At 40.9% G+C, this 25056-nt stretch overlaps 1 protein-coding gene across 3 annotated transcripts in view; it reads left to right on the top strand.

The window, feature by feature from the left end:
- EPB41L5 (erythrocyte membrane protein band 4.1 like 5) overlaps positions 1 to 25056 on the top strand; it is a 58220-nt gene that overhangs the window by 28652 nt on the left and 4512 nt on the right. For 2 of the 3 annotated variants that reach the window (XM_088652512.1, XM_088652501.1), the window contains exons 14-25: positions 412 to 439; positions 1702 to 1744; positions 2016 to 2131; positions 12540 to 12712; positions 13100 to 13188; positions 16995 to 17123; positions 18595 to 18656; positions 20166 to 20279; positions 21883 to 21976; positions 23040 to 23117; positions 23996 to 24037; positions 24816 to 24949. In XM_088652512.1, the coding sequence (XP_088508638.1) occupies positions 412 to 439; positions 1702 to 1744; positions 2016 to 2131; positions 12540 to 12712; positions 13100 to 13188; positions 16995 to 17123; positions 18595 to 18656; positions 20166 to 20279; positions 21883 to 21976; positions 23040 to 23117; positions 23996 to 24037; positions 24816 to 24949 (1102 nt within the window). The remainder of the gene's footprint in view (positions 1 to 411; positions 440 to 1701; positions 1745 to 2015; positions 2132 to 12539; positions 12713 to 13099; positions 13189 to 16994; positions 17124 to 18594; positions 18657 to 20165; positions 20280 to 21882; positions 21977 to 23039; positions 23118 to 23995; positions 24038 to 24815; positions 24950 to 25056) is intronic. The other variant, XM_088652494.1, reaches the window with a different exon arrangement.

The following is a 25056-nucleotide window of genomic DNA, read 5'->3' as shown; positions in this document are numbered from 1 at the left end:
GGACTCTCACCTGCATCATCTCCTTCTCTCCCCCACCTGTTGCTGCCTGAACACCCCTTCCCCTTTTGGCAATCCCAGATCGCTCCAGGTGAACCTAGGTTGCTTGGGGCTGCTTCAACCCAATCTAGACAAATCATGGATCTGCCAGAATCTGTTTGGAATCTTGGATTTGTCTGGTCTGGATGCAAGGCCCTAGTATTTAGTGGAAGTGCCTGTGAAAGGTGGTAAAGCTGCATGATAGGTAACCCTACAAATAGTATATACCTATTTCCCCCGCACATTCTAAGTTTTAGTCTGTTTTAAAGTGTGTCCCTAACATTTTGCACAAGTACTATATCTTTGAAAAAAAGAATGCAAGCTTTTTGATATTGTGTAATTGATATATTGGACAATTTCTGTGTTTTATTACAGGAAACACTCATAAATCTGAAGAAACTAGGTAAGAGGACCTGTCAGCATTGGGCTTCCACAGTAAAGATTTATTCTATAAATATGTCTTGGCCATCCGTATAGGATTATCAGGAATATGTTCTGATAATATATTAAATGCCCATTTCCTGTTGCTTACGTATTTTTTCATGAATTAGACACCATTCAAATTAAACAGTAAATCTCATGCAAGGCAGAGGGCTTAAAAGCTCTTTCTATGCCACATTTTCCTGCCATGGAAAGAGTTTTGTAAGCTCTGCCTTGCTTACTAGGCTCTGGGAAGGTCTTGCACAGACTCTGGAGGTCTCACAAGATCTCGGGATAACCCTCCAAGATTTCCCAGGAGTCCGCAACCTCCCAGTACCCAGTATGCAAAGCCTGTTCGGTCTGCTGGCTTTGGAAAGATAGGGATGGTCACACTGGGCTTGTTCTGACTATACACAATTTTGGCTTCACATGCTACCCCCCCCCCCCCAGAGTGTAACCCCTACACAAGATGCGATCCTACTGTACCCCTTTTCTTAGTTAGTGAAAGAGGTAGGTAGGCTACCATGCCATCCTCCCTCTACTTATTTTTAATGATGGTATTAGAATATCATGGTATGTTCACCCTAGAGCTAATCAATTCTATGTTTGACTATGCATGCTAATTAACATTGCTGATTAAAATTGATTTTAAAAGATGCATGTCATTTCACTGAAAGTTATTAGATCAGCAGTGAATATTTTGCTGTTGTTGAAAGAAGTGCTCTTTCATACCTGCTTTTTATGGTGTGGTGTTTGACTTAACAGATCTGTGCAAGTTAGTTTCATGTGGAAACCACAACAACCACGCCTTGATGGAACTGGAAACATACACAGATAAGATAAATTAATGTGTTTTGGTTCCAGGCATCAGGGCTCAGTATTTCACTCTTACTAGTTGAAAATTTGGCTTTGATTTATTGCACTCCTACCCCTGTTCATGTAGCTTGATAAGATTTGCCTTGACAAGATTTGCCTACCAGAACTTCATATGGATTATGATGGCTTAGGTAAAAGTCCAGCATATGTGTGAGATCTTAGTGTGAAACAGTCAAAGTAAGGACTGCTTTGGAGTCAAGTGATGCATACAAATGCAAATACAGTAAATGCTGGTTTGGCCTCAGTTTTATTTATTTTTTAATGTCCCTGTTGCTGATCCTACTTGGCAGACCCAGATAAGCCTTAAAACCCTAACAGATTGATCTTTGATAAATTAACTTTAAACTATTGGTTTTTTTCCCATTTCAGCCTTCCAAATAATGTTTTCAGCCAAAATAATGGATCACAGCAAGTAAGTTTGTCTAATCTGTTTACTTAACATTTTTCTAAGTCTTTGTGTCAAAAGTAAACTAATCTCAAATGCAGTCGCCTTGACTTCAGAATTTAGAAGCTGTAGTAAATGGAAAGTTGGATCATTTGGTTCGCTTGGCCATAAAGGTTTAAGCTAATATGAAAATTTACAAACCAAAGTAGAAAACCTTGTGTTCTCATTTTCATGGCTTTGAAAAAACAACAACACTGAAGGCAAAACTATATTTTTGCTTTGTATTTTGTCTTTCAAGAACTGGAGTGCAATGCCCGCCCTACCCTCTGTTACAGCAGTTCCTTCTGGGCCAGTCTTAGTTGAAATAGAAAATCTCCCACGGAGTCCTGGGACCAGCCAGCAAGACAAGAAATGGTGAGTTACTCTGGTCTCACTTTGCTCTGATTTGGAAATGATGAGCTATTGGTCATTTCACATACCTTTCCTGCAACTGATATTGTTCATATTTGTGTCTTCTAAGAAGAATATATTTTTGTGGGGGTCATGGAACAACCCATTGTTCTTTTCAGCCTAATTTGGATACTTTGTCAATTCATAATTTGCAATCCCAGTGTTGCTGGGTAGCACCTTGCTATTGTGGACCCTCACTATGTGCTTCTGCAGTGAAGTGGATTGAATGAGTTGTCCATCCACACCTTTCATCCAGGATTGTGCTCTAAGTTCTGGCCAGATGAGAAAAGCCATACTTTTCATTACTGCAGGCTTTTCTTCAAAAAAATTACAAAACCATCAAGCTTCACAGCTGCAGGTTTGTTTGTTTTTTGGTGGGTTTTTGTGTGGTGTTTTTTTTTTTTTTTGCAGTGACCAGATGGGGTTCACTTTAAAAAACGGAAATGGTTGCAAATAAGAGCTTATATTTCATTTAAATTCCTTTTCCTGGTGGTCCAAGCTCTGGCTATCCATCAAGATAAGACCATATTACTTAGCTTCCAGCCCCATTCTGGCTCGAAAATATTTTTTGCTTCAAAGGGGACAATTTAATCTTGGAGAAAAACTTTTAATTCTCTCAGACACTTTGAAAAACTGCAGCATTACAATGCCGTAGACTTAAAATTTATCTTAGGCTGTTCTATCCATGCAGTGAACCTTTGACATGTGATCATAATCTGATTTGTTTTGCTTTTGTACAACTTATTTATTTGATCTCATTTAATTTGTATGCTATTTAATTGTAAAGAAACATACTTCGAAGTGGTTATAAGAGTGATACAGCAAGTATCGCTAATGTGTGGTCCTAATTGTTCAAATGTATTTGTCTTTTATGAAAACTTTGCTAATTGTATCTGTTGACTTAAAAATGCTCTTGACTTTGGCTTTATATCTTGAAGCTGTTCTGAGCTGTGATCAAAAACATAATCAAAAGGTGCTTTCTCTTTTTTCTTGCCCTTGATTTATCCAGTGTCTGAAATTGGAGGTTTTTCTCTTGAGCTCTTGGTTGCTCTGTCAGTTTCTTCCTTCCCACTGGTGATTGTAAGGTGGTGATACTTTATTTTTTAAATTCTGTTTTGCCTTATTGGTATGATGGCCTGTCTTGCATAAGCTCAGTATAACTGCTGTACACATGCTTTTTGGTAACATTCTTGTGTGTGCCCTTTAGACTCCAGCTCCAAACAGCTCTGACTATGCTTAAACAGCCTCCTAACGATTTATTAAGGAGTTGTCGCTTCTAAGAATATAAATGGTGTATTTAGAAATGTGCACAGCTGTGATTGTGCTATGAATTGTAGAACCTGGAAAACTTCAATTTGCTCCCCTTCTCCTTCTAAAATGGGTGGGGAGTTGTGGACCTCCAGATGATGTTAAACTCAAAATCCTATTAGCCCAAGCTGGTACAGCCAGTGATCAGGGATGATGGGAGTTGCAGTCTAGCAGCATATTGCTCAATAGGTTTTCCCTTTTTTATACCCAGTACAATTGCAAAGAAAAATAAGTGTGCGGTGACTTCTATTAAGGCTATTTCTATATGTAGTTTCCTACATTAATATTAATTAAAATTTCAAAGTGTGTATAATCACATATTGTATATACACATCTCTTCCACTGAGAGAAACATTTGCCAATTTGGCTTCCCACCACAAGAACATGCTGTAAAATAGGCAAAAATGAGTACAATATCAATAGGGTGGTCAGATACAAAAGACAGCAGAGTGTCTGCACTTTTAATAGCTGTGTAAAAGAAGGAATTAATTATAGCAGGTGCAGCTTGGTTGCCCTAGATATGCATATGGGCTACACACTCCTATACCATTTTGGAAGTTGCTGTTATGAGCTACAGAAAGCTTAATAGATAAAGGGTTGTTTTTCACCATAGTTCCTGTTCCATCAACCCGTGGATATTACAGCTTTTCCATCCATGTGTTGCAGTGGTCCAGACCTTAGTGGCACAAGAACATTAAACATTAAATGCTCATTTTTGGCTTACTGCTCATAGTAAACCATGAGTGATGGTTCTTGCACAGCACTAAGCCAACATCTGGTTTTGTTTAATGGTGGGAACAGCACAGCAGCAGTGGGAGAGGAGTAAGATGGGCACTCATGAGAAGCCTGCCCCAGTATGCTGCTTGTTCACATTAAACAGGTGTTTGTTTCTAACTATGATTTAATGTTATACATGAACTCGGCATGTATGTATGCATTTTAACAGGTTGTGCTGCTATTCTCAGGGGTCAGGGGAAGGGAAAGCAGTAAAGAATTGTTTGGAGCTGTATGGTCAATCAAGTGTGTTGCGTTCAGTCTGAAGTTTGGAATGAGATTAAGCTGGATGCATTGATGGAATGTGTGTCTCTGCTTGGAGGAGAGCGACTTGAATGTCTCGATGCTGCCTATGGGGCTTTCCTGCATCAACCTCTTATCCCTTTTAATTGGTCTGGTCCCACAGCTTGGCTTTGGTCTTGCTCCTTTCACTTCATGAGCCTTCTTTAGAGAATTTTTATTTAAGCTCAAAATTGTTAGAACTATGGTGCGTTGAACTTTTTAATTTGGTAAAGGATTTGGTAAAGGGATGGTTCTTCGCATGTATGGAAATGTGACTGTGTTTCATTATGTCATTTTAAGACATAATTTATGCTGCAGTGCTGACACTGCCACTCAAAAGGATAAGCAATGCAGCACCATTCAGAGAGTTTACTATGAGTTCACATTTTTTTATTGTGGAGGTTCCTAACCTATTGATTGTGAAAACAAGGATATTCAGTGTAAACGCCAAAGTTAGGTTTGCACTTAGGTTTTACAGGATTATCAAGGTTAATTCCCGATTATAAGACACTATTGAAATCTTGCTCTGTGTTTAAGGGGCGAATGAGGAGCCAGTATCTTCTCAAATTCACATTCAATTTCAAACGTGTTCTGTTGCTGCCTTGATAGTGGAACGAAGCAGGTGTGGAGCTAGGATGTCACTTGCAGGTGATCTGTTTTCAGGGATTACCAGCTCCCATGTTTCTGTACATGAGAGCAAAGAACAGGGCCATTTTGAGCAGACCTGCCCAGATGTTCCAAGTTCCACTCCTACACTCCAATGTCTAGGCTAACAGTGTGAAACACCTGCAGGGCCTTGTATATGCAAAGACTTCCATAAACTCTGGAACCCTGAAAATTATTACTGGCAGCCATTATGATGAGCTGTTCATAAAATAAAGGTGGTGTTTGAATTCATGCGGCAATGAACCAGATCCTCAACATAAGAAACAGGAGTTGATTTGATTTGAAATTGCTTCTAAAGAAGGCTTCTTTGCATTGGCTTGGTATCTTGCATGCTTTTCAAATCTCCTTTACTCTAATGTGCATGTTCTTCCTGCGATGCTGCTTGATTGCATAGTGATGTGATTTTAGTGGAACATTACAACAGACAGAACTGTCACACTGTATTTTCCAAAATGGAAAAGTTGATCAGTAGCGGTCTCACAACCATACTGATAAGCTTCCCCCCCCCCCGTCTTCATTGGATCATTATTGTACTGTCAGTAGAACTACAGGCTTTAGGGCACAAGCTTTGAATATGGTTAAATATTCAGCACACACATATACATGCGTACACCCACACACTCCAAACCCAGCCAAAGACTACCAGATAGTCAAACTATTTAAGAAAAAACCCTCAGAAAGCTCCCCTCGTGTATACAGTAGCACCAAACATGGCATGGTACTGTTGAAAATAATAGTTATGACTGTTACTAATTATTAGATTGAAGGATTTAAGAATTATAAAAGTCTTGTTCAGTTGAGTTGCCTTCCTTAGCTGGATTTGGCAGCAACACTCAATTCAATCAAGTGTTCTGATCAAATTTTAGTAGGAGTAAGTGTGGGAGACAGGAAGCCAAGCAAAGGTTTTTACTGATCTCCTGCATTCTCAGGCAGTTTCCTGGTCAAAACCCCCATAGGCATTATCTCTTGCTGTCATCCAAAATGGGCCTTCCTAAGTTTTCTTTGAACACACTAAGCTTTTGGGAAGTGCTTCATTCCATTTTAAAATCAGTGGTTATGCCAATAGGTAGGTGTAGAAGTTCAGATCTATAGATGCATTAATGCAGTTAATTTTAAAATACTTATTATTAGGAAATTTGGAATTCAGAACATAAAAGAATGTGATTCTGAATCCAGCTAAAAACAAACTTCCCTTGATGTGTAATATTAAGGAACCAAGTGTCCAAGGTATCTTCAATATGGAGCAACTCTAGCTAAGCTCATGGGCATTAATTAGCAGTAGAGCGGAGGAGGAAAAGCTAGCCCTTCCTCTTTCTGAAGCGCTAAAGATTTTCTGTCATAACAGGATGGTTTTCCAAGGCCATGCACTAATCGGAACTGGGCAAGTCCAGGACAGCTTCATTCATTAACACATTGTGTCTGTGTTAATGCTGAAAATTGCACACATCCAAGAAGATTGATTTTGCAATTTCCTAAAATGAAATTTGGGCACAGAAAAATGGCAGAAGCCATGCCAAGCAAGCAGGATCCAGATCAGTTAATTCTGAATAACATGTGCATGAAATACTTTTAATCTTGTTTTTCCCTGGCCATGTTCGCATGTCATGTTAAACCATGGTTTAAGCATTATGTGGATAAGCCTTCCTGAGCTCAGAGTGTCAGGCTTCTGCATTTTCCCTCTCCCTTCACTTGTGCAGTAAGGATGAGGACTTCTGCTATGTTATCTTTTCTGCTTACCATTGCATATGAACCAGATGTCCTGGTTTAAAACAGATAATACAGTAATTAGTTACACAGGCAAACTTCATAATCCATGGTTTAAAGTTGGCTTGTTCAGAAACTAATCATGCGAACTGGGCCACAGTGTTTATGGTGAGCTTCTTCATCATTCTTCTTTACTTCAGACTCAAAAACTATTTTCTGATAGGTCAAAGTAGTCCTCCTGTTAAGAATAGTATGTTTGTCCTAAACGTTTAACAGTGTCATTTAAATCCTTTAACGCTGCTGTGCCTATCAGGTATTTTGCTCAAAGAAGGAATATAGTGTTAAGTCTGCACATTTAGGCAAATTTATAGCCATTCATATTATAGTAAGCCATAGGGGCAGAACATGATAAGCCAGTGGGCTGGATAGGTATCCACATTCATTTCTAATTTCATTTTCTGAATGGAGGAGATGCCATATGAAAAAGTGGGGGAGTATTCAAATTAACAGTTGCATTGGTCACTCTGAAACCAGCATGACCTCGTAGCAGCGGTGGAGGGTTTGACTTGACAGTCCACAGTTTCATTTCATTAAACTGTATTTGTAAGCTCCCACACATTGTGCTTGCTGTTAAACAAGTTTGTTCTTGGTAGTCTGCCACTTCCTCAGCTGCCTCTGCTCCTTCCATTCTCTCTCCTCATTTGTGTCTAGATACTAACTGTGCCTCATCCCATTCCCCAAACCAATCCAGGCCCCATGATGCTGGTGACTGCTGTCAACGTGGTGGAAGTGCATGGAACGCGTGGTCCCCACCCTCGGCCCACTCAGTGGATAGACACCACTACAGTGACTTTGTCCGTGACCGCAATGTGAAGAATGCAGGAATGTACAGACAGGCTTTTGGTTCTGGTGTCCAAACCTCCGTGACTGACCTGTAGGACTTTTGACCTTTAGGAAGCCTTGATTGTTCCCTGTGTCACCCTGGAACATTAATGCTTTGAAGGACAGGAGAAAGACATCTTTTTAAAATAATTAACCCATGTGCTGAAACACCTGAATATGAAGGAATAGCTTTCTAGGCATTTCTCTTGCCACTTAAGAGAAAATACCTTAAGTTTTTTCTTAGTGGAAGAAAGGTTTAAATAGCTTCCTTGGTTGTAACAAAGCTGCATATTCTACCCATAGAAACTCTATTTTGTTCTCAAAATGTTTTAAGTAAGCATAGCTACCATGAGCACATAATTGTGCTTGACATGATCTTTTAACTGTTTTATATTTTTAAAAAACAGAGGAGATGGCAACTGGCAGGTGAAGGCTGCTCCTTTTTAGTTCTTCTGCACTTTTAATAATGTGCCTAACTGGATATTAAATAGAATTATACTTTTTATATTTAAAATAAAAAGCTTTTAAGGAGACCTGAAGGACCTCTAAGTAGGTTGTCTGAGAGTGTCTTTCTGAGATGTTTTGCTTGAATGCAAAAAACCTGTTCAATTGTGTTTGCTGGAAAAAGCATGTCAGCTTGTCAGTATCCTTATTGGTGTAACCAGTTCAGGTTGTATGATGTAGCTGCATATGACCAGTTTTCTTCTGCTTCAAAAAATGCTAGTTCAACAATGCAGTAACAGCAAAAACAAAGAGGTGCCTCCCTGCAATCTCAGGGGCTGAGAATCATGAGCTAGTTACATCTCCTTCATTCCTCCCTTATCTTCTTTGGAAGAAAAACTGTTCTGCAGCCTTCCCAGCTTCCCACATGTCAGTTTGAAGTCCATGACATTAGATATTTTATCCCTTAGAGCTTTTTCTACTTTGAAGGCACAGGCATCTAGGAGGCTGCAGAGCACTGGAAAAATGTTTAAAGTAAAGAAAAACACAGAACACTGAAGCCAACTTGCAACAATAAACTAAGTTCAATTCTGCACCAACAAAATTCTAAAGAAAACAGAAGCCTCTTTTGCAAGGGAAGAAAAATTAGGAGGGCACAGATGTTGGCACAGCTGTACTTTACACTGCATAGATGCAATGTTAAACCACCTAGAAGGGTTGTAGAGGGTTTATTTGTAGTCACTCCATTGAAATGTTAGGTGATGCATAGCAATGATTGCTATGGATTAGAGAGGCTTGGAGTTAAACAGTAACAAAGCTTAAAAACAAAAGTTGAAACATAACCAGCTTTATCAAGCTGCACTTCGTTTGCGGTTATTTGCTATATATGACTGGTGTTGTAAGTCACGTAAAGATAAATAAACGTTAAAAGGAGTCCAGGGCATCTAATCCAAGTCAGTTAATAGCCTCACTTTTTGCCAGCCCCTAAAGGTATCAAAAGACTTAAAAAGAGGCTCATGCTGCCCTGAGCACAGGGCAGGGTTGGAGTAGAAAAATGTGTCACTCTCCCAAATCCTGTTACCCTCTGTCCTCAGTATTACACTGCCTTTGTGGAGCTCCCTCTTCCATTTTGTTAGGGGGATCTCTACGGTACTTATGGAAGCCCACAGACAATCCCTAAATGGAGCATTCCAGGAAGGGGGCTGAGCTGGATCTGGATCTTCTGGATCTCAATATGGGCCCGCTGCAATCACTTGATGCTTTTGCCTGCCTTCTGCCCAGGCCAGTTTAAGTGATGTGGCTGTGTACACACTTGCAAACTGCTCATCATTATGATTGGAAGAGGAAGACATTGTGGAACATAGGAACCTTAGAGGCTACAACACATCATTTCCCCATCCTGATTGGAAGCCCTGTGCACACAGCACAGAATACTTTCTCAACATTTGTTAAGTAGGGTGCATTCTAAATGTACTGTACCTCCCAAGTCTTAAAACCCACCAGCAGCCATCGCTTTGGTGCATACCTCTTTATATGTGTGGATTGGGGCACTAATTCAACCATGGTATTAGAAATGTACTGGAAAAACCACACCTCGTTTTATTTCCTAATATCAGCCAACCATGGTGGACATGATGAGAAGCAGATATTGTGGTCAGAAGTCCCCTCTCTTTCACACAACATTATGGTTAGCATAGCACTTTGTGTGTCCTTGCCGGCTGCAGGATGTTCTCCTCCCCGTTAACTATACGGTGCATTCTCTTGTGGGGAGAGTGCACTATAGTTTGGGAACCACAGCACTACAAGGTAATGTATTAATCTCCATTTTGCGAAAATCAACCAATGAAATGAAGTTGAGAACCAGTGAAATCAATAAAGCAGCCTAACTTCTTCGATTGTTTTCTATGGGAGAGCAGCAGTTCTCTTCATCACAGAAGATAACTTCTTTCCCATTCCACCCTCTGGGTCTCCTCCCTCCCTACTCCCCACCTACATAAAATGTGGCTAAGATCTGCAAGTTATCCACCCCAGAATTGCACAAAGCTTTTGTGAGAATTGCACTAGAGATTTGGGTTGGGATGTCATCAATATTCTGATGACACTTGGCTGTATCCTTCGTGTACATGTTTTGGTTCCAGAGCAGTGGCGTCTCTGAAAATAGTGATTAGTATCAAAACTGGAGTGGGTGGGGGCAACCAAACTTAAACCAGACATGATAGCAGTCCTGTTGCTTGGAGGGTCTGGAAGTATGAGAGTAAGCTGCTCTGGATAACGTTCCAGTCTCTTAGAGATCAGGTTCACAAGTTGCATTTGCTTCTGGATGTCCCAAGTGGCGGGAGTACTTTTTATCAGCTTTAGTTTGTATACCAGCAATTACTGATTTTTGAAAGTCCTTTGCCCACAGATTGTAGGTCATGTATAGTCTCTGTGCTATAAAAAAAAAAGTGGAGAAATTGGGTGGGTGGGACATACAGATGAATTATGCGTAATGATCTACAGCGGGTGAGTGGATCTGACATTTGCTGCTGCACTGCAACACGCTCAGGTAAACTGAGTGAAGCAACCATTAAAAATAAAAGTTAAGATGGCAGGGATGCCCACCCCTTCCAGTGCATAACCACATCCTTTTTCTTTGCCCACCTTCTGCAGGTTGGAGAATGAGCTTCTGAAACAGGGAACCTTCTGTACTATTGGGCTTCCCATAAGATTTAGAACCCTGGATAATCAAGGTTCTAAGTCATGGCTGGGGGGGGGGGGGACCAGCGACCCTATGAGTACAGGATCTCCCTGCTTTAAAAGTTTGCCCTCATACACCAGAGGGCATAGAGGCAGATGGTAGGGAACCTTTGGCCCTCCAGTCATTGCTGAACTGCAAGTGTGACCAATGACCACAGGTGGTGGGAACATCTGAAGAGCCAAAGGTTCCCCACACCAGGGGGTAGAGATTTGAGCCTTCCCTTGCTCTCCCTAGGTGTTTGTCATATGAAGAAACTGAACAGCCAAATACTGTAGAGTCAATGAAGAAGGCTTTTCTTTGATACATGGTAACTTCATGAGATGATCATCATGAAATGTAATCAAAGGTTGCAGTTTTCCCCAGTCTAGGTTGGGGAGGGTATTATAGCAGGGGGGGGGTGCTTTATCGTGTGTATTTGGGAAGGGTGCTGCAGGAAAATGGAAGTGAAAGATGTTACCATAATAATTATTGTGACATGAAGAGTAAAAGAGAAGTGCTGTGTACTAAAGGTTGTAAGGAGGATGAACAGAGTGAACAGAACACTTCCATTCTATTTCTCAGAATTGTTGTTGTTGGCATCCGTCTATCTTGAAAGACAATGGAGCACGCCTCCGGGGGCGAAACCAAACCGCCAGAGAATCGCCAGAGAATCACAGCTGTCGCTGTGGCTGCAGTAACTCGTAACTACTGCCTCCCGCATTGTTTTTGCTGTGTTAGCAGCACCAAAGTTACCTCTCCAGGGCTCAAGCCTGGGCAGTGTGTATGGACATTAATTATATAAGATTGCCATCCGTACCCAGATCTTCTTTTAAAAGCAACTGTGAAAAAGCATCTGCATCATTAGCATGCCAGCTTCATTGCAGATCAGGAAAGGCACACATCAGTGGTTGCCAAATTTGTGTGCTTTGTTTAAAAATGCAAATAATCACTTGCTTAGGTGTTCGTGGTTTGCCTAACAGGAAAAGGTGGGTACCACAAGAATGTTCACATTCTAGAAAATAATTGTGTAATATCTGAGAGGGCCTCAATCATAGATAGCACGGTGTTATGATATTTATTTAAAGGATTATACTCTGCCTTGAGCAAAAAGCCCTCTCGAGGTAGCTTACAGAAATCTTTAAAAGCACATGCAAATGCTTGACCAATCCACACACACTGTGATTTTTTTTTAAAAAAAGTTAATCCTGGGTAGGAGCTTAAGGAGCCCTGCAGTTGTAGTTGCATAGCACACAGCAGAAGGAGGGAGCCTTTTTCAGCTTGAACACCACATTTCCTTGTTGGCAACTTTGGGGGGGCTGCATGGTGGATGGGGCAGAGCCATAGATATGACCCTTATCTTTTCTAGTCATGCAAAGTCAGAGGTTTCTGAGCACTCATCTCTCTATCCAGGCAAGTAAGAGGCATTGTCTAAGTTCAAGGACTTCATTCCAGCAAAGCAAAAGGGCTTAGGGAGGGCCTAGAGCAAAAAGAGGGCTGCATCAAGAGGCTCCTAGGCCTAAAGTTCCCCACCCTTGCTGCAGAAGCTTGCTTTGAATGGTTTGTGCCTAAAACCTTGTTTCCTTTTCATATCCCATGTAGCATGCCCCTGATTGTTGATTTACTGGATAACAAGGAATTGTTGGAAACTTGTATTGACAATACTACTGATTTTCCTCCTGCCGGAGGGTCAGCTGAAGCTTTGGAAGAAACGGGTCTTGGCTTCACTTCTCTTGGCACAAAGGAACAACCCTATGACAAGGCGGATCCTGTTGGTAAGGAAATGCCTGGTAGAATTGGAATTATTGGGACATTTAAAATACCTGCTTACTTGTCTGTGATACTGAAAGGATCTGATGTGTGTATCTGGAAAGTATCTGGAACGCTTTAACGTTCAGCAAGAATTGTGATCCTTCTTAACCTACCAACGTGGGTTTATCTGCAACAGACCACAGTTCTTAACAAAATAGTAGGATTTCCAGATGCTTCCAGCTGGTGCATATGCAATGCTCATAAGTATGGCTGCACAGACGATGTTAAAAAAAACAGTTAAATTACAGGAAAGTGTAATCCTGGTTTTAATAATTGACAGAAATGACAAAAGATTTTCAGAGCACCATTCCAGTCTTAGGTTGACTTATATCCTATCTCTATTTGAGCAGGTGAAGATGCATTGTTGAAACTCAAGCGGCTGGAAGCAGAACTCAACCCTTTGCTGGTTTCCCAGTCCAACATAAACATCAACAAACAGGTACTGAGTGTGCATTCCTCCCAAAGTTACTGAGTGTAAAGTTTAGGTTTCAGTGAAATTTGTTACTTTCTTGCTATTTAGCCCTGCATATATTCTGCTTTTGGGAAACCCCTGTAAAAGCTGAATAGATGCACTTGTGAATCTGATAGAAATTCTCTGGGATCTTCCTGAATAACCTAGACTGGTTTACAGTCTGAGAGGTAGCAGTTGGCACCATATCTTGTTAGGAATACAGCTCCTTTACTTGAGAACAGATTTCCTCCTAAGACAGACAGCTTCTTGCAGGACAACTTCAGCCCCAAGGAGTCTCCATGCTAGCGCATGAGAAACATTCCAGGTTACTGGCTCCCTGACCAAACAGAAGAACCAAGTGCATTTCCATGAGTGATGTGGAGCTGAATGTCTGCTCCCACTCTGAGGCCCAGATCATGTTTTCTATAATAATTCACATGGAACAATCCTATGGTCTTAGCAGCATCGAGGAAATACTGTATGCACTGACAAGGTCCACTAGATGCCAGCAATTCATGGGAACGCAGGAGATTTTTTTTAGTTCCCTGTACTCATGCAAGTCATCATCAGAAACTTTTGGGGCTTCAGCAATTCACAACATACTTTTTTATTTTGCCTTGTTTGGTGGGGATTTCGGTGCTTTAAGTCTACAAACAAGCATGTTAGTGTGACCCTTGTCATCCAGCAGCATGCATACCTTCTGCAACCAACAAACAGATTTTATCAATGGGGGAAAGGGAAACTAACATCATATTCCTCCTCCACTGTTCTTGGAATCAACTCCAGCACAGAATCTTCTTTCCTCTAGCTAGCAGTGATAATGAAGGGAAGCCTGCGACTAGTTACTCCTCCATTTTTCCCAGATCTAGCTAAAACTCACAACAGCAGACAGAATTCTGCATTGCCTTCTAATCATTTAATTGCTGTGAGACCACAGTGGGAGCCAATTTTTGGTTGAAAAGCAGGATGAAAAGGCAATGAGCTAATTAAGAATGGGTCTTTTTTGCTCGCATTTAGTTGGCAGGAGTAGCAGAGCATTGTAGCTTACTGAGAGTATTGAGGAACATGCAGGTCCTCATGGTTGTTTCTGTTTTCTGGTTTTTGTTGAAGCACCTCATGAGGAAAAAGTAGTTACTTCTGAATGCTCACGTTTTCCTCAATGGCTTTCATCTGCCTTGTGCACAGTTCATGGCTAGTGTATTATAAAGATTACACAGTCTGTAAGAAGATTAGCCTTGGGGTTCTTTTCTGATGGCTCTTCCTCATAAACAGAAGTAAACACACTCAATCCTGATCATTGTCTACGTCTGTTTTTTATTGTGCTTCAGCTTTAAAAGATGAAAACAAGACCTCAAGTGATTAAGGAAATGAAGGTGTCTCAAACGATAATTAAACTAAAAATACACGGACCCCCATGAGTATAGGTTATTTGTTCAACTTATATATTCAGTTTATATTAACAAACAAATGCCATATGAATAGAACTAATGATTTTGTGCACATTGCTAACCTGCATAAACTAGGTTCTGTGTTAGGAAGTCTTTCACTGTAATTAAAAAGTGTGGAGGGTCATGGCTGCCTTTGCATAACTGATGTGTGGATTTTTCAATATCAGACTATCCTATGCAGGGAACCCTTAAATCCAGAACCAAGTACTTAACCAGTTTTGTTACCATTAAATTGATTCTTTTAAGAATGCCAAGTTATGTTTTCTTTTCCTCAGTGAAGGTGCAGCTCATGTAAGCTTTATAAAATCATCATTTCCTTTGTGCCCAGAAGTGCAAAGTAACACAGGAACCCTGTGTTATTCGCTGCCCTTTCAAATGCTTACAAATTGTGAATTTAATGCTCGTATACAAGAACGCAGATGTGGCCTAACTTAATTGTAGCTTTTAAACTTTTTAGAAAAAAATTTTCAGAAATGCTTGTATGTTTTATTTCATTTTGTACCTTTTTCTATAGGCTGGGGGTGGCTCCACAGCCATTTGTAGCTTCTGTCCCTCACTGCTCAATTTATTTCCTTCCCACACTAACCCTTACCCTCCTTATGTGCAAAATATACATATAGCAAATAAGCAATTATACCCGAGGGCTAAAACTTGCTAATTTTCTGGACTTCTCAAAATGGTTTAGTATTTTACTATTACTTATGATAGCATAAGGTAGGGATAATGCAGAAGTCTTGTGGGAGGACAGACCTTCCAACAAGCTCTGCAACAAGATGAAAACCACAAATCATTGGCTCTCTATTTAGCTGTGGAGGTTTTATCTCACTGCAGTGGGTCAGATAACTTCCCCCCAAATGGCATTCTGAAATACCTTCAGATTTCTTTCATAAACAGATGATGCAAATAGTTTAAAATTCAGTTTGCTTTGCCAGCATTTATTTTCTTCAGTGAAATATTTTGTTGGAAAATAATCTCCCTGTTTCATGTTTGAAACTGTAGTATGAATGGCCCTTTTCTTACAAGAGAGTTGCTGTTGTTTTTGGCAGCTTGCTAGACTGGAAGCTTGCAATGTTGGCAGTGCCAAGATCTAGACAATCACGCTGGCACTGAAGGGAGCAATTAATTTCTAAATGCACAGGCATTCCAGTTTCTTGAGTTTCTGGAATGTAGGGAACAATGCAAGTAAAACTTCATTAGTGATTTTTTTTAAAAAAAAATGGTATTTTGTAAGATAGTTACTGAGCAATAGGTGGAAAAAAATAGCTTGAAAACATGACTAAACTCCATAAGCACACCCACAGCTGCACCTCAGAACGACTCTGCTGCTCCTGGGACCAAATCAGCTCTTCTGAGTCCTGCTTTCTCTCTGGAACCCTTTGTGGTTGAGTTCACCTTTAAGGGCATTCTACTGGGGGGGGGGGCGGTTCTACCGGTATTGAAATCCAACTCTTGGATGATTAAATACAACAACAGACAGATTAAATAATCTGGACTTCACTCAGCAACCATTGTGTCTACAAATCGCTATAATTCTGGTTGGAAGGCAGAAAGAAACCAGAGAGGCAAAAAGAATATTGCCTCTCCCCACTTGGACATCAATAAGAAGGAGGAGCTGGGAGGAGAGGAGGGAGCTAATTTTGATAAAATAGCAGCTTAACAGGAAATGAATTTTTATTGAGGAGGTAAAACTGGGAAATTACTTTTTGCTACAAGTATTTACAAAGTTCATGGGAATCTAAGATTTCCCCACCCATCCTAGCCCCAATACCTTTTATTTTGTTTATCACAATTATATCCCACCTTTACTCCCAAGGAGCTCCCTATTTTATCCTCACAACAACCCTTTGAGGTAGGTTAGCCTGAGAGACTGTGACTGGCCCAAGGTGTTTCATGGCTGCGAAAGGATTTAACCCTGGTCTCCCAGGTTCAGCACTCTTAACCCCTATACCACACTCACTCTCTGTGTTTCCCTTTTTATCCCAGCTGTATACCTGCACTGATAAGCATGTGTTAATGAGCATGTGCATCTCCGATTTGGCTCTGGTTTCTTAATACAGTGTGTGTTCCAAAACATTAGCAAGCAGACCTTCTTCCTAGTCGGAGCTTTTGCAAAATGCTCCAAATTGTATATATTGCTGTTGAAACCACACATCTCTGATTGCACAGGCTTTTCTCCAGTACACTATGTATTCAGTCCTGCTTATCTGTTTGAAGCATAATTATTTACAGGTTCTGGTTTTGTGACCTCTGTTTGTGTGTCCGCTATACTGCTCCCGGTGGCTATTAATCTACCTAGATTCCCCCTAGAGAGATGCTGCTAATTAGTGCACCTCTGTTACTTTGTAGCAGGAGGTGGTGAAGCTGACGGAGAAATGTCTCAACAATGCCATTGAGAGCCCAGTGAGTGCCTCTGTACGGCTGCCTCCAGACATCAAGAGCAACATTCTGAAGGCCCAGGCCGAGGCAGTGAACAAGGTAAGTGCTGTAATCCAAGTGTTTGCCATTGGGATCAGTAAATGCACATTTCTGCAGTATTTTCTTTGAGTGACTTAGTTCTTGTGCCTCGTATGTAGATATTTTTTGTGGCTCCAGGCTAACAAAATCCTGAGGGTGAAACTAATCTCTGTCATCTTGCACCCTCCCACTTTCTGTCTGTGGCTCTCATAGAATATTGATGAGTAAAGCTTTCCATTGTAGATGGCATGCAGACCTTTTTCTCAGCAAGTGGTGACTTTTTTTAATTTAGCGTGAGAGAACCATCCTTTGGCCCCCTCACACCTTCCCACATGGTAGTGTAGTATTTTTCTTCTTTGCTGCTCCCCTCCATTCTAAAAGTCTTGCAAAATCTGCAGGCTGGAAAATTTGTTCTTGCTTATTCTTTTGCATCTTATTGTTTTCCCTCTTGATAAAAAAATATCCTTGCAAAATAAAATGTCCATCCGATCTATGGCCTTTACCTTACCGTCCTTTGCTTTGGGGCAGAAAGATGTAATTACTGATAATAATAGAGCTGTGGAATATCTTTCTTTCTTTATTAAATAAACATTTTGACTGGAGTTGACAATGTACATTTGCTGTAGTTACAATGTTAAATGTTAAAATAAGTTTCCTGAAAATCTGATGGTTCAAGCTCTCTGTCCCCTTGTCATAATTGGACCTTATATGTCACAGGTGCTCCCACATAAAAAAGTTGCTGCATTCTCAAATTCTCATTTCCAGAGCTGTCAGTTTAATATTACTCAGGAAATTATATTAAACAGGCGCATTGTAGGATTCAGAGCCCAACTTGACATTCAGATCACAAGTGATTGAATACGAATAAGTACTCGGGGTAATATTTGATGTGCTCATGCTATACAGAAACATCAAAGTGAGATATCTCTGGATGCTAAGCAGGCTACGAGATACAGTATGGTTTTCTATCTCGGTATCCATTCTGTGCAGCCTGGCTCCCTGCTGGTTTTGGAAGTGTAATAGTAATAATTTTATTAATCAGGGCATTTGGAGAAAGCATGGGGAGTGAGTGGTTTGCATCTGCCTGTTTTTGATGCAACTATTTTGACCTTGCTGTGTGGTTGGTGTTTTGTTTTTTGTCTTTCTTACTTTTATTGTGGAGCTTAGTATTATACTTATTTTGTATTAACATGAGTTTGACCAAACTGTGGGAGGCGGTGGAAGACAGGAGTGCCTGGCATGCTATGGTCCATGGGGTCACGAAGAGTCGGACATGACTAAATGACTAAACAAACAACAATTGTAAACCACTTTAGAAACCCTAATAAGATGCAAATGTGGTGTTTAAATTTTAAAATAAAGATGTATTGGGATACGTTGCCCATGTAAAATGGGACTGTTTCAGTTCTGATTAGAACTCTATTCTGTTTCCTTTTCACAGTAAGCATGTAGCCTGTCCTTGACCTGTTGTGTTATGTCTCTTTTCTTTCAGGTCATGAGGGAGGACAGCATGTCTGGCAATAAGAACACCAACCTTCAAGATGTTGCTGGCAGGTATAGGCACTGAGGGTGAATTGTGCTGAGGGGTTCAGGTATACGGTAACTACACTCATGGCAGTGCAGGCAGTTTGCTTCAGTTACTCTGTGAATCAAGAAGCCACATGGGAAAGGTTCCCATAAAATTGGAATTAGCTGGTAGTTTAGAAAGACTACTATTTCTGTTGTTATCATGAATCCTTAATTTACAAGTAGGCTTGACTGTTTGTCCCTTGAATTCGTGAACCCAACGAAAGTGCTTAGCCCTTTTAAAAAGAGAGAGAGATTACTTTTCCTCATTACTGGATTGGAAACCTGAGAGAGGGAGGATATCGCCACCTGGCCTGCAGATCAAATGCAAGTATATGGAGGGTAGAGGAATTCCCATGGCTTAGGGTCACTTCTTGGCTGCCCTTCTGAGAGAGGCAGAAAAGGAATTAGTTTCAGTGCACTGGTATGTGATGTAAATGCCTTGGGAAGTCCTGGCACCAGCAACTCTTGGCTTCCCGCAGGCTAAGGATTTGTAAAGATTTTTGTCTGTAAATTGGTACTAAATTGGGTGCATAAGATGGAAAGAGAGGCGGAATTCTGCAATTCTCTAATCATGCCTAGCTCCAATGCAGAATTCAGTATCCTGAGAATGTTCGCTTTAATTTTAAAATACTCTGTTTCTATTTTTATTCCATCTTGCATGGAAAGCTGTCTTCTACCAAAACACAGTGTTTTCCTGTCTAGCCTGGTATTAACTACTGTGATTTAACAGCAGCTGTCCAGGGTCTCAGGCTGAGATACCTCCCCTGCTATTGAATTCTTCTAGCTGGAGATGTCAGGATTTCAACCAGAAATCACCTGTATGTGCTCCCACACTGAGCTGTAGTTTCCAAGATGTTCAGTGCAGTGCTACCTTTATTGTCAGAACAATCCTCTGAGGCAGGCTAGGCCAAGCACGTGTTACTGGCCCAGGGCCACACAGGAAGCTTCGTCACTAAGCGGAGACGTGAGCTTGGTTTTCCATGGTCATAATCAACTCTGCTGTATGTATAGCTCTCTCAAATGTGTACTCTTTCTCTCTGTAGCAGAAGCGTAAAAAGTACGGAAAATAAATTTGTTCCTGGTATATCTATCTATATGCAGTCAACTTTATTTCATTTGCCCAGACTTACTTCTCCCTACTTCTAGCAGAATTATGCTTTATTGAAATCTACATTGCACTAAAGCCTTAGGCGCATGGTTGAAAATAGCCTAAAGCAGTGTTTCCCAAACTTGGGTCTCCAGCTGCTTTTAGACTACTACTCCCATCATCCCCAACCACTGGTCCTGCCTAGCTAGAGATGTTGGGAGTTGTAGTCCCAACAACAGCTGGAGACCCAAGTTTGAGAAGCACTGGCCTACGCCTTGGCTTTTTATTGCTAATGCAAAGGTTTGTTCACTGGAGAATAGTGGCAAAGATGATATGATTTATATATATGAGACCTTAGAATTCCTGTAGCATGCTCATAGTCAAACTTTTGCGTCTGGTTTGTTCAGGAGCATTCTTCTGTCTGGAAAAGTTCAGAACAGCCCTCTGAGAGCCCAGAGCCCCGTGTTCCAGGAGTCGAGAGAGAGGCTGAAAGCGATTCCTATCTCCAATGTCTTCATTCCGTAAGTCCTCTGGGAGGGAATATTCTTAAGGCAGGGAAACAGCAGGAAGATTGCATAGAGATTAAGTCTAGGAAAAAAATAAAGTAGCTGAGCATTTGAGTGGCTCACTCAGTTAATCCTAGCAATTTCTAGTCAGGTTAGTCATTTTGCTTGTCTGTCGGAAACCCAGGAACAATTAGTATGGTTTATTCACAGTCTAAACAATCAATACCAGAGGAACAGAACCCAACCTCTTAGTGGAGTGCTTCCTCTTGGACACTGTTGCTGTCTATCCAGCCCCGTAAAAGTGTTACCATCCTATTTATAACACAAAATCAATACGAGAAATAATTTTTAAAGGCATTATAAATTAGGTTTTGCATTTCTTCACAGCCTTTTTAGTTGTGGCACCCAGAATTTGGAGCACCCTCCCACCACTGTATGCTTTAAGAAAAGCAATGAAACTTGTTTTATTTCTGTGAGCTTTTTCTGGGTAATTGTTCTTTTTCATGGATTCCACCATATCTACTGCTTTGAAATTTGATTGTAGCTGCTCCTAGATTTTTGTTTATTAGCCACTATGCATAAAGGTATAAAAAGCCTTAGGAATAAAATAAAATCTTACGCTCCCTTAGCTTTCTGAAGAGGACCAGTGTTGTTTCAGCTGTAGCCCTGTACTATACTTAGTAAAGGGCAATATCTAAAGATAAAAGATTGTGGTGGTGTGCTTCAGGGCATATTAGAATTGCTTCATTCTAGCTGCATCATTGCTAACTTCCATGGAAACCAATATGCTAATGAAGAGTCTTCGTATCATTACTAATTGAGTTCTCTCATACATACTGAATACTCTTCTCATGGCTCATGGTTGGAAGTATAACTAACTCTGCTGTGCCCTTAATTTGCTCATTTTGTTTTGTTTTGTTTCTAAACTATTAGTCCTTTATTTAATAACATGGTCCTTGCTGAGTTTGCAAAAGGCAAAGGGTTCCTCTCTCTCTTCCCCTTCCTCCTGCCTTTTTACTGATTGATACAAATTTTTATACCCTGTAAACCCAAAGAAAGGTCACATCTGAGGTTTCACTGCTGGGAGGAATAGGATCAAAGAATTATTTGCGCATAAGAAGGAATGAAATGATTGAATGCAAGTATCCTGAAAATACAGTATCAGTTAAGACAGTTGTATGAAACCACGATGATTATCAGTCTTCTCATGACTTCATATGTTAAATAGATCTCTGAAAGCATTGTTGCCATATAGATTGTCCTTTTTGCATGTGCCTAAGAGTGGACAGAGCTTTTTGCATCCTCTTATCTGGCCATTACTTGGGGCCATGGATTCCTGTAAAGGAGTGTTTGTTGAATACTCTGGAATAATGTCTTTTTGCAGCCATCTGTCCACAGCACAATGCATTTTAGAGGGCTTGCCTGAGGCAGCAGGTGCTAAGATGCTGACGTTCACATGACAAAAGACTTCAAAGGCAGCCTTTGCTCCCAGGCAATAATCTTTTCTTTGCCATGAGGCACAGTGATCATTTGTCATGTCTTCATATTGTTTGTGAAGAGCAACACTGGTTATTTTGCACATGCTGTGCATGATGGTGGACGTGTTTTCATCTTGCAGGAATGAATTAAATGAGGATAATGCTGCCTCTAGCCCTGAGGATTCTTTGAGTCCTCCTAATCTGGCTCCCACAGAGGCAGCTGCTATTGTAAAGGTATGTTGTATCTTTGTGGGGACTAGTGGGTTTTCCTGTATGAGTCAGTTACAGTTGCAGCACAGAAGAGTAGGTGCTGCATACAAAACACTTAGTTGTGCATTGAAACATGCAGCAACATTCCTTTTCTAACTGCAGCATTTCTTGATTTACCCAGATGCGTCTACTTCCGTTTCCAGCTAACTGCAGTTTATTATGTATGAACTCCTGGAATGAAACCGTGGTTAGTGTTATCTATGGTTTATTGAAACAAGTAAACTTCAGATTGTAGCAATTTTGACTTACTTGTTTCAGTAAACCACAGTTAGCGCTAATCATCAAACTTCCAATTTCCTCCTCTTGGCTATGCCAAGGGAAGAGGGTGCAAGCCCAAGGCTCATGCAAGAAACTCATAAGAACATAATAAGAGCCTGCTGGATCAGACCAAAGTCCCATCTAGTCCAGCATTCTGTTCTTACAGTGGCCACCCATATGTGTATCAGCAGCCCACAAGCAGGAACCAAGCACAATGGCACTCTCCACACTTGCAATCTCCAGCAAAGAGAGGCATATTGTATTCTGACCGTGGAGGTAGAAACAATAGCTATTGTGGTCATTAGCCATTGATACCTTCATCCTACATTGATTTGCTGAATCGTTTTAGGCCATCCAAGTTGGTGGCCATCTCTTCCTCTTGTGGGAGCAGATTCCATAGTTGAGCTGTGCACTGCGTGATGTTTAAAATTATATACAAACTAGGATTTTGAAAGCCTTCCACAAAAGTCACTATTCTCTCAAATTGAAGAGCTTGTGTATAGGAAACCTTCTTTACATGTGGTTTGAGCATCCCATTGCATGCAGTTTAGGGTAGCAGCAGTGGGATTCTTTGCTACTGTATTTTATTGTTTCAATGGCTTAATGAAAAGCGTATTCTTTTATACCAAATCAACATATAAGAGGAAAAGATTCACAAATTTCAACCTCACAACTTGCAGCTTTTTCAAAAGTGGATGAGATAGTGGGGGGGGGGACCAGCAGTTGCACCCAGTGACAGATTGTAATTTAATTAACTTGCGTTTTGCAGAACTCTCCAGAGGACTTGGAGATTTTGTTAACATCACAGGCAGAGAATCTAATTGACTTTACAGAAGCCATGCCTCGGGTAAGAGTGGAAATTAAATGGAACTCAAATGATTTCATTGTGCTGTTGATAATTTTAAAAGGAAAACATGATTGATTTATGCTTCCATCATTTGCACACAAGGCATCTGTAGTTCCAGTTGATACTTGTCTAAGCTGGTTTCTCATGTAATAATTCTCTTCTAAGTGAGCCTTTGGGCTAGTCGAGTTACATTAGAATCCTGTACTACATGTGCATGCAAGCAAAATTCTGGACTGTCTGCAAGTCCTGCCTAGGCAGTAATTTTTTTCTGCCAGCTCATGACCCTCCTTTCTTACTGGTATCTTTAAAACCTTCCTTTGTGCCAAACAAGTATCTGACAGAACAAAATGTCTACATGTGGTGAATGTTATGAGAGCCATGCAAACCAATGGAAGGAATGAGTCCCACTGCAGCTAGGTGGTTTTGGAATAATTTTCTGATATGAGCTTGCTTCATTTTAAGAATTCTGATGCAACTATTCTGTGATCAGTACTTAGACTAGAGCCCACTCTCCTCATTCTCTGTGAATGAAGAAACAAGGTATGTCTGCTCTCTTGGCTTCCCTAGGCTCCTTTGGCGAATAGGGTGCCACCATTCATTCATTTCCTTTTCCGCCAGGGATTTAAGGTCATGGTTAGTCTCTTCAACCTCAGTGATGTATAGAGAACACAGCTACCTCTTGGGATAGCCTTTCTTCTAGCCCTAGGCGTTGTGAGGAGGGGGTACCAGTGATACCACCTGTTTAGCTATGTGATCTCTTTGATGTAATGAGATTATATAAGAGAGGGGAGAGCAGTGGAGAGCCTTAGGAGAGCAATAGCCAAACACTTCCTATGTCTTTCTGTGTTTCTAAGATCATTTTTGCTTCTGGGTTTTAGGTGTCTTCACCACCAACAGTTTTGCCCAGGTGGTTGGTGCCAGTAAGTATATTCACTAATTCTTAAGAGTGGTATATATGCTTTTATTTTTAAGCATGCATTCAGGTGATTGTTTTAAAAATAACTCATGTCTAACCAATAGTAACAGTAAATGAACAGTATATTTTAACCTGAATCATGGAAGTCCCTTTAAAAAAAAAGGCTTTACTATGGTTCTGTGCAATAAATTTCTCAAAACCCATCACTTATATTGCATAGCACTGAAGAGTAAAAACTGCTTTTGCCATTCTCGTTTCACCAGTGTTTCCTTTTAGTGTTTGTGACAGCTATGGTGCCTTGGGAGCCTAGCTCTACTCCAAAGCAGCTGTGCTGTCTCTATATTCAGGGTTTTCCTTCTAAAGTAGATGGTAGGGCAGTGGCAGGCAAGAGACAGTGACATTTCATCATCATGAGAGGACAACATCTGATGATATTGGCAGCTCTTACTCATTTCATGATGCTGTCTTCTTCAGTGACCAGAAAGAACCCTTCCTGGCAAGTCCAGTGTTTCCTTCCCCTGCCCTCCACCCTTGTAAATTGCCTCCATGATTTTTGCCATCCAGAGTTTGGAGTTGGAAATAAGCCCAGCTGGGAAAACAAAAACAAGGTTGGAGCACTTAGTCTTCTTCCAACCCATCGGTCCACCTCTGTAAGCATCTCTCTGTAACTGCAGTATCTTGACAAACACATTTTTGGGACCATGTACTTGAGGGAAATGCATTACATGAACCAGGTTGCTTTGTGTGACCTTCCTGACCTTCCTTTGGTTTTCGTTTTGTAGAGTGGACTGGTTTCCAATGGGCCTTTAGGGAATGATGTTGCCTTAGCTCTTAAGGCAGTGAAAGGCAGCACTGAGGCACTGACCATCTCTGCTGGCTCCCCACCTCCACTTTACTCACCCGAAATCATGCCCAGGTAAGTCTTTTCTCCTTGCTCCTACATTGGATTGGGACGCGGGTGGCGCTGTGGTCTAAACCACTGAGCCTAGGGCTTGCTAATCAGAAGGTCGGCGGTTCGAATCC

The sequence above is a fragment of the Zootoca vivipara genome, chromosome 1 (assembly GCF_965207765.1).
Source record: "Zootoca vivipara chromosome 1, rZooViv2.hap1.1, whole genome shotgun sequence".
Taxonomy (NCBI): Eukaryota; Metazoa; Chordata; class Lepidosauria; order Squamata; family Lacertidae; genus Zootoca; species Zootoca vivipara.
The sequence above is the reverse complement of the archived record's forward strand: the minus strand, read 5'-3'. Positions and strand labels throughout refer to the sequence as shown.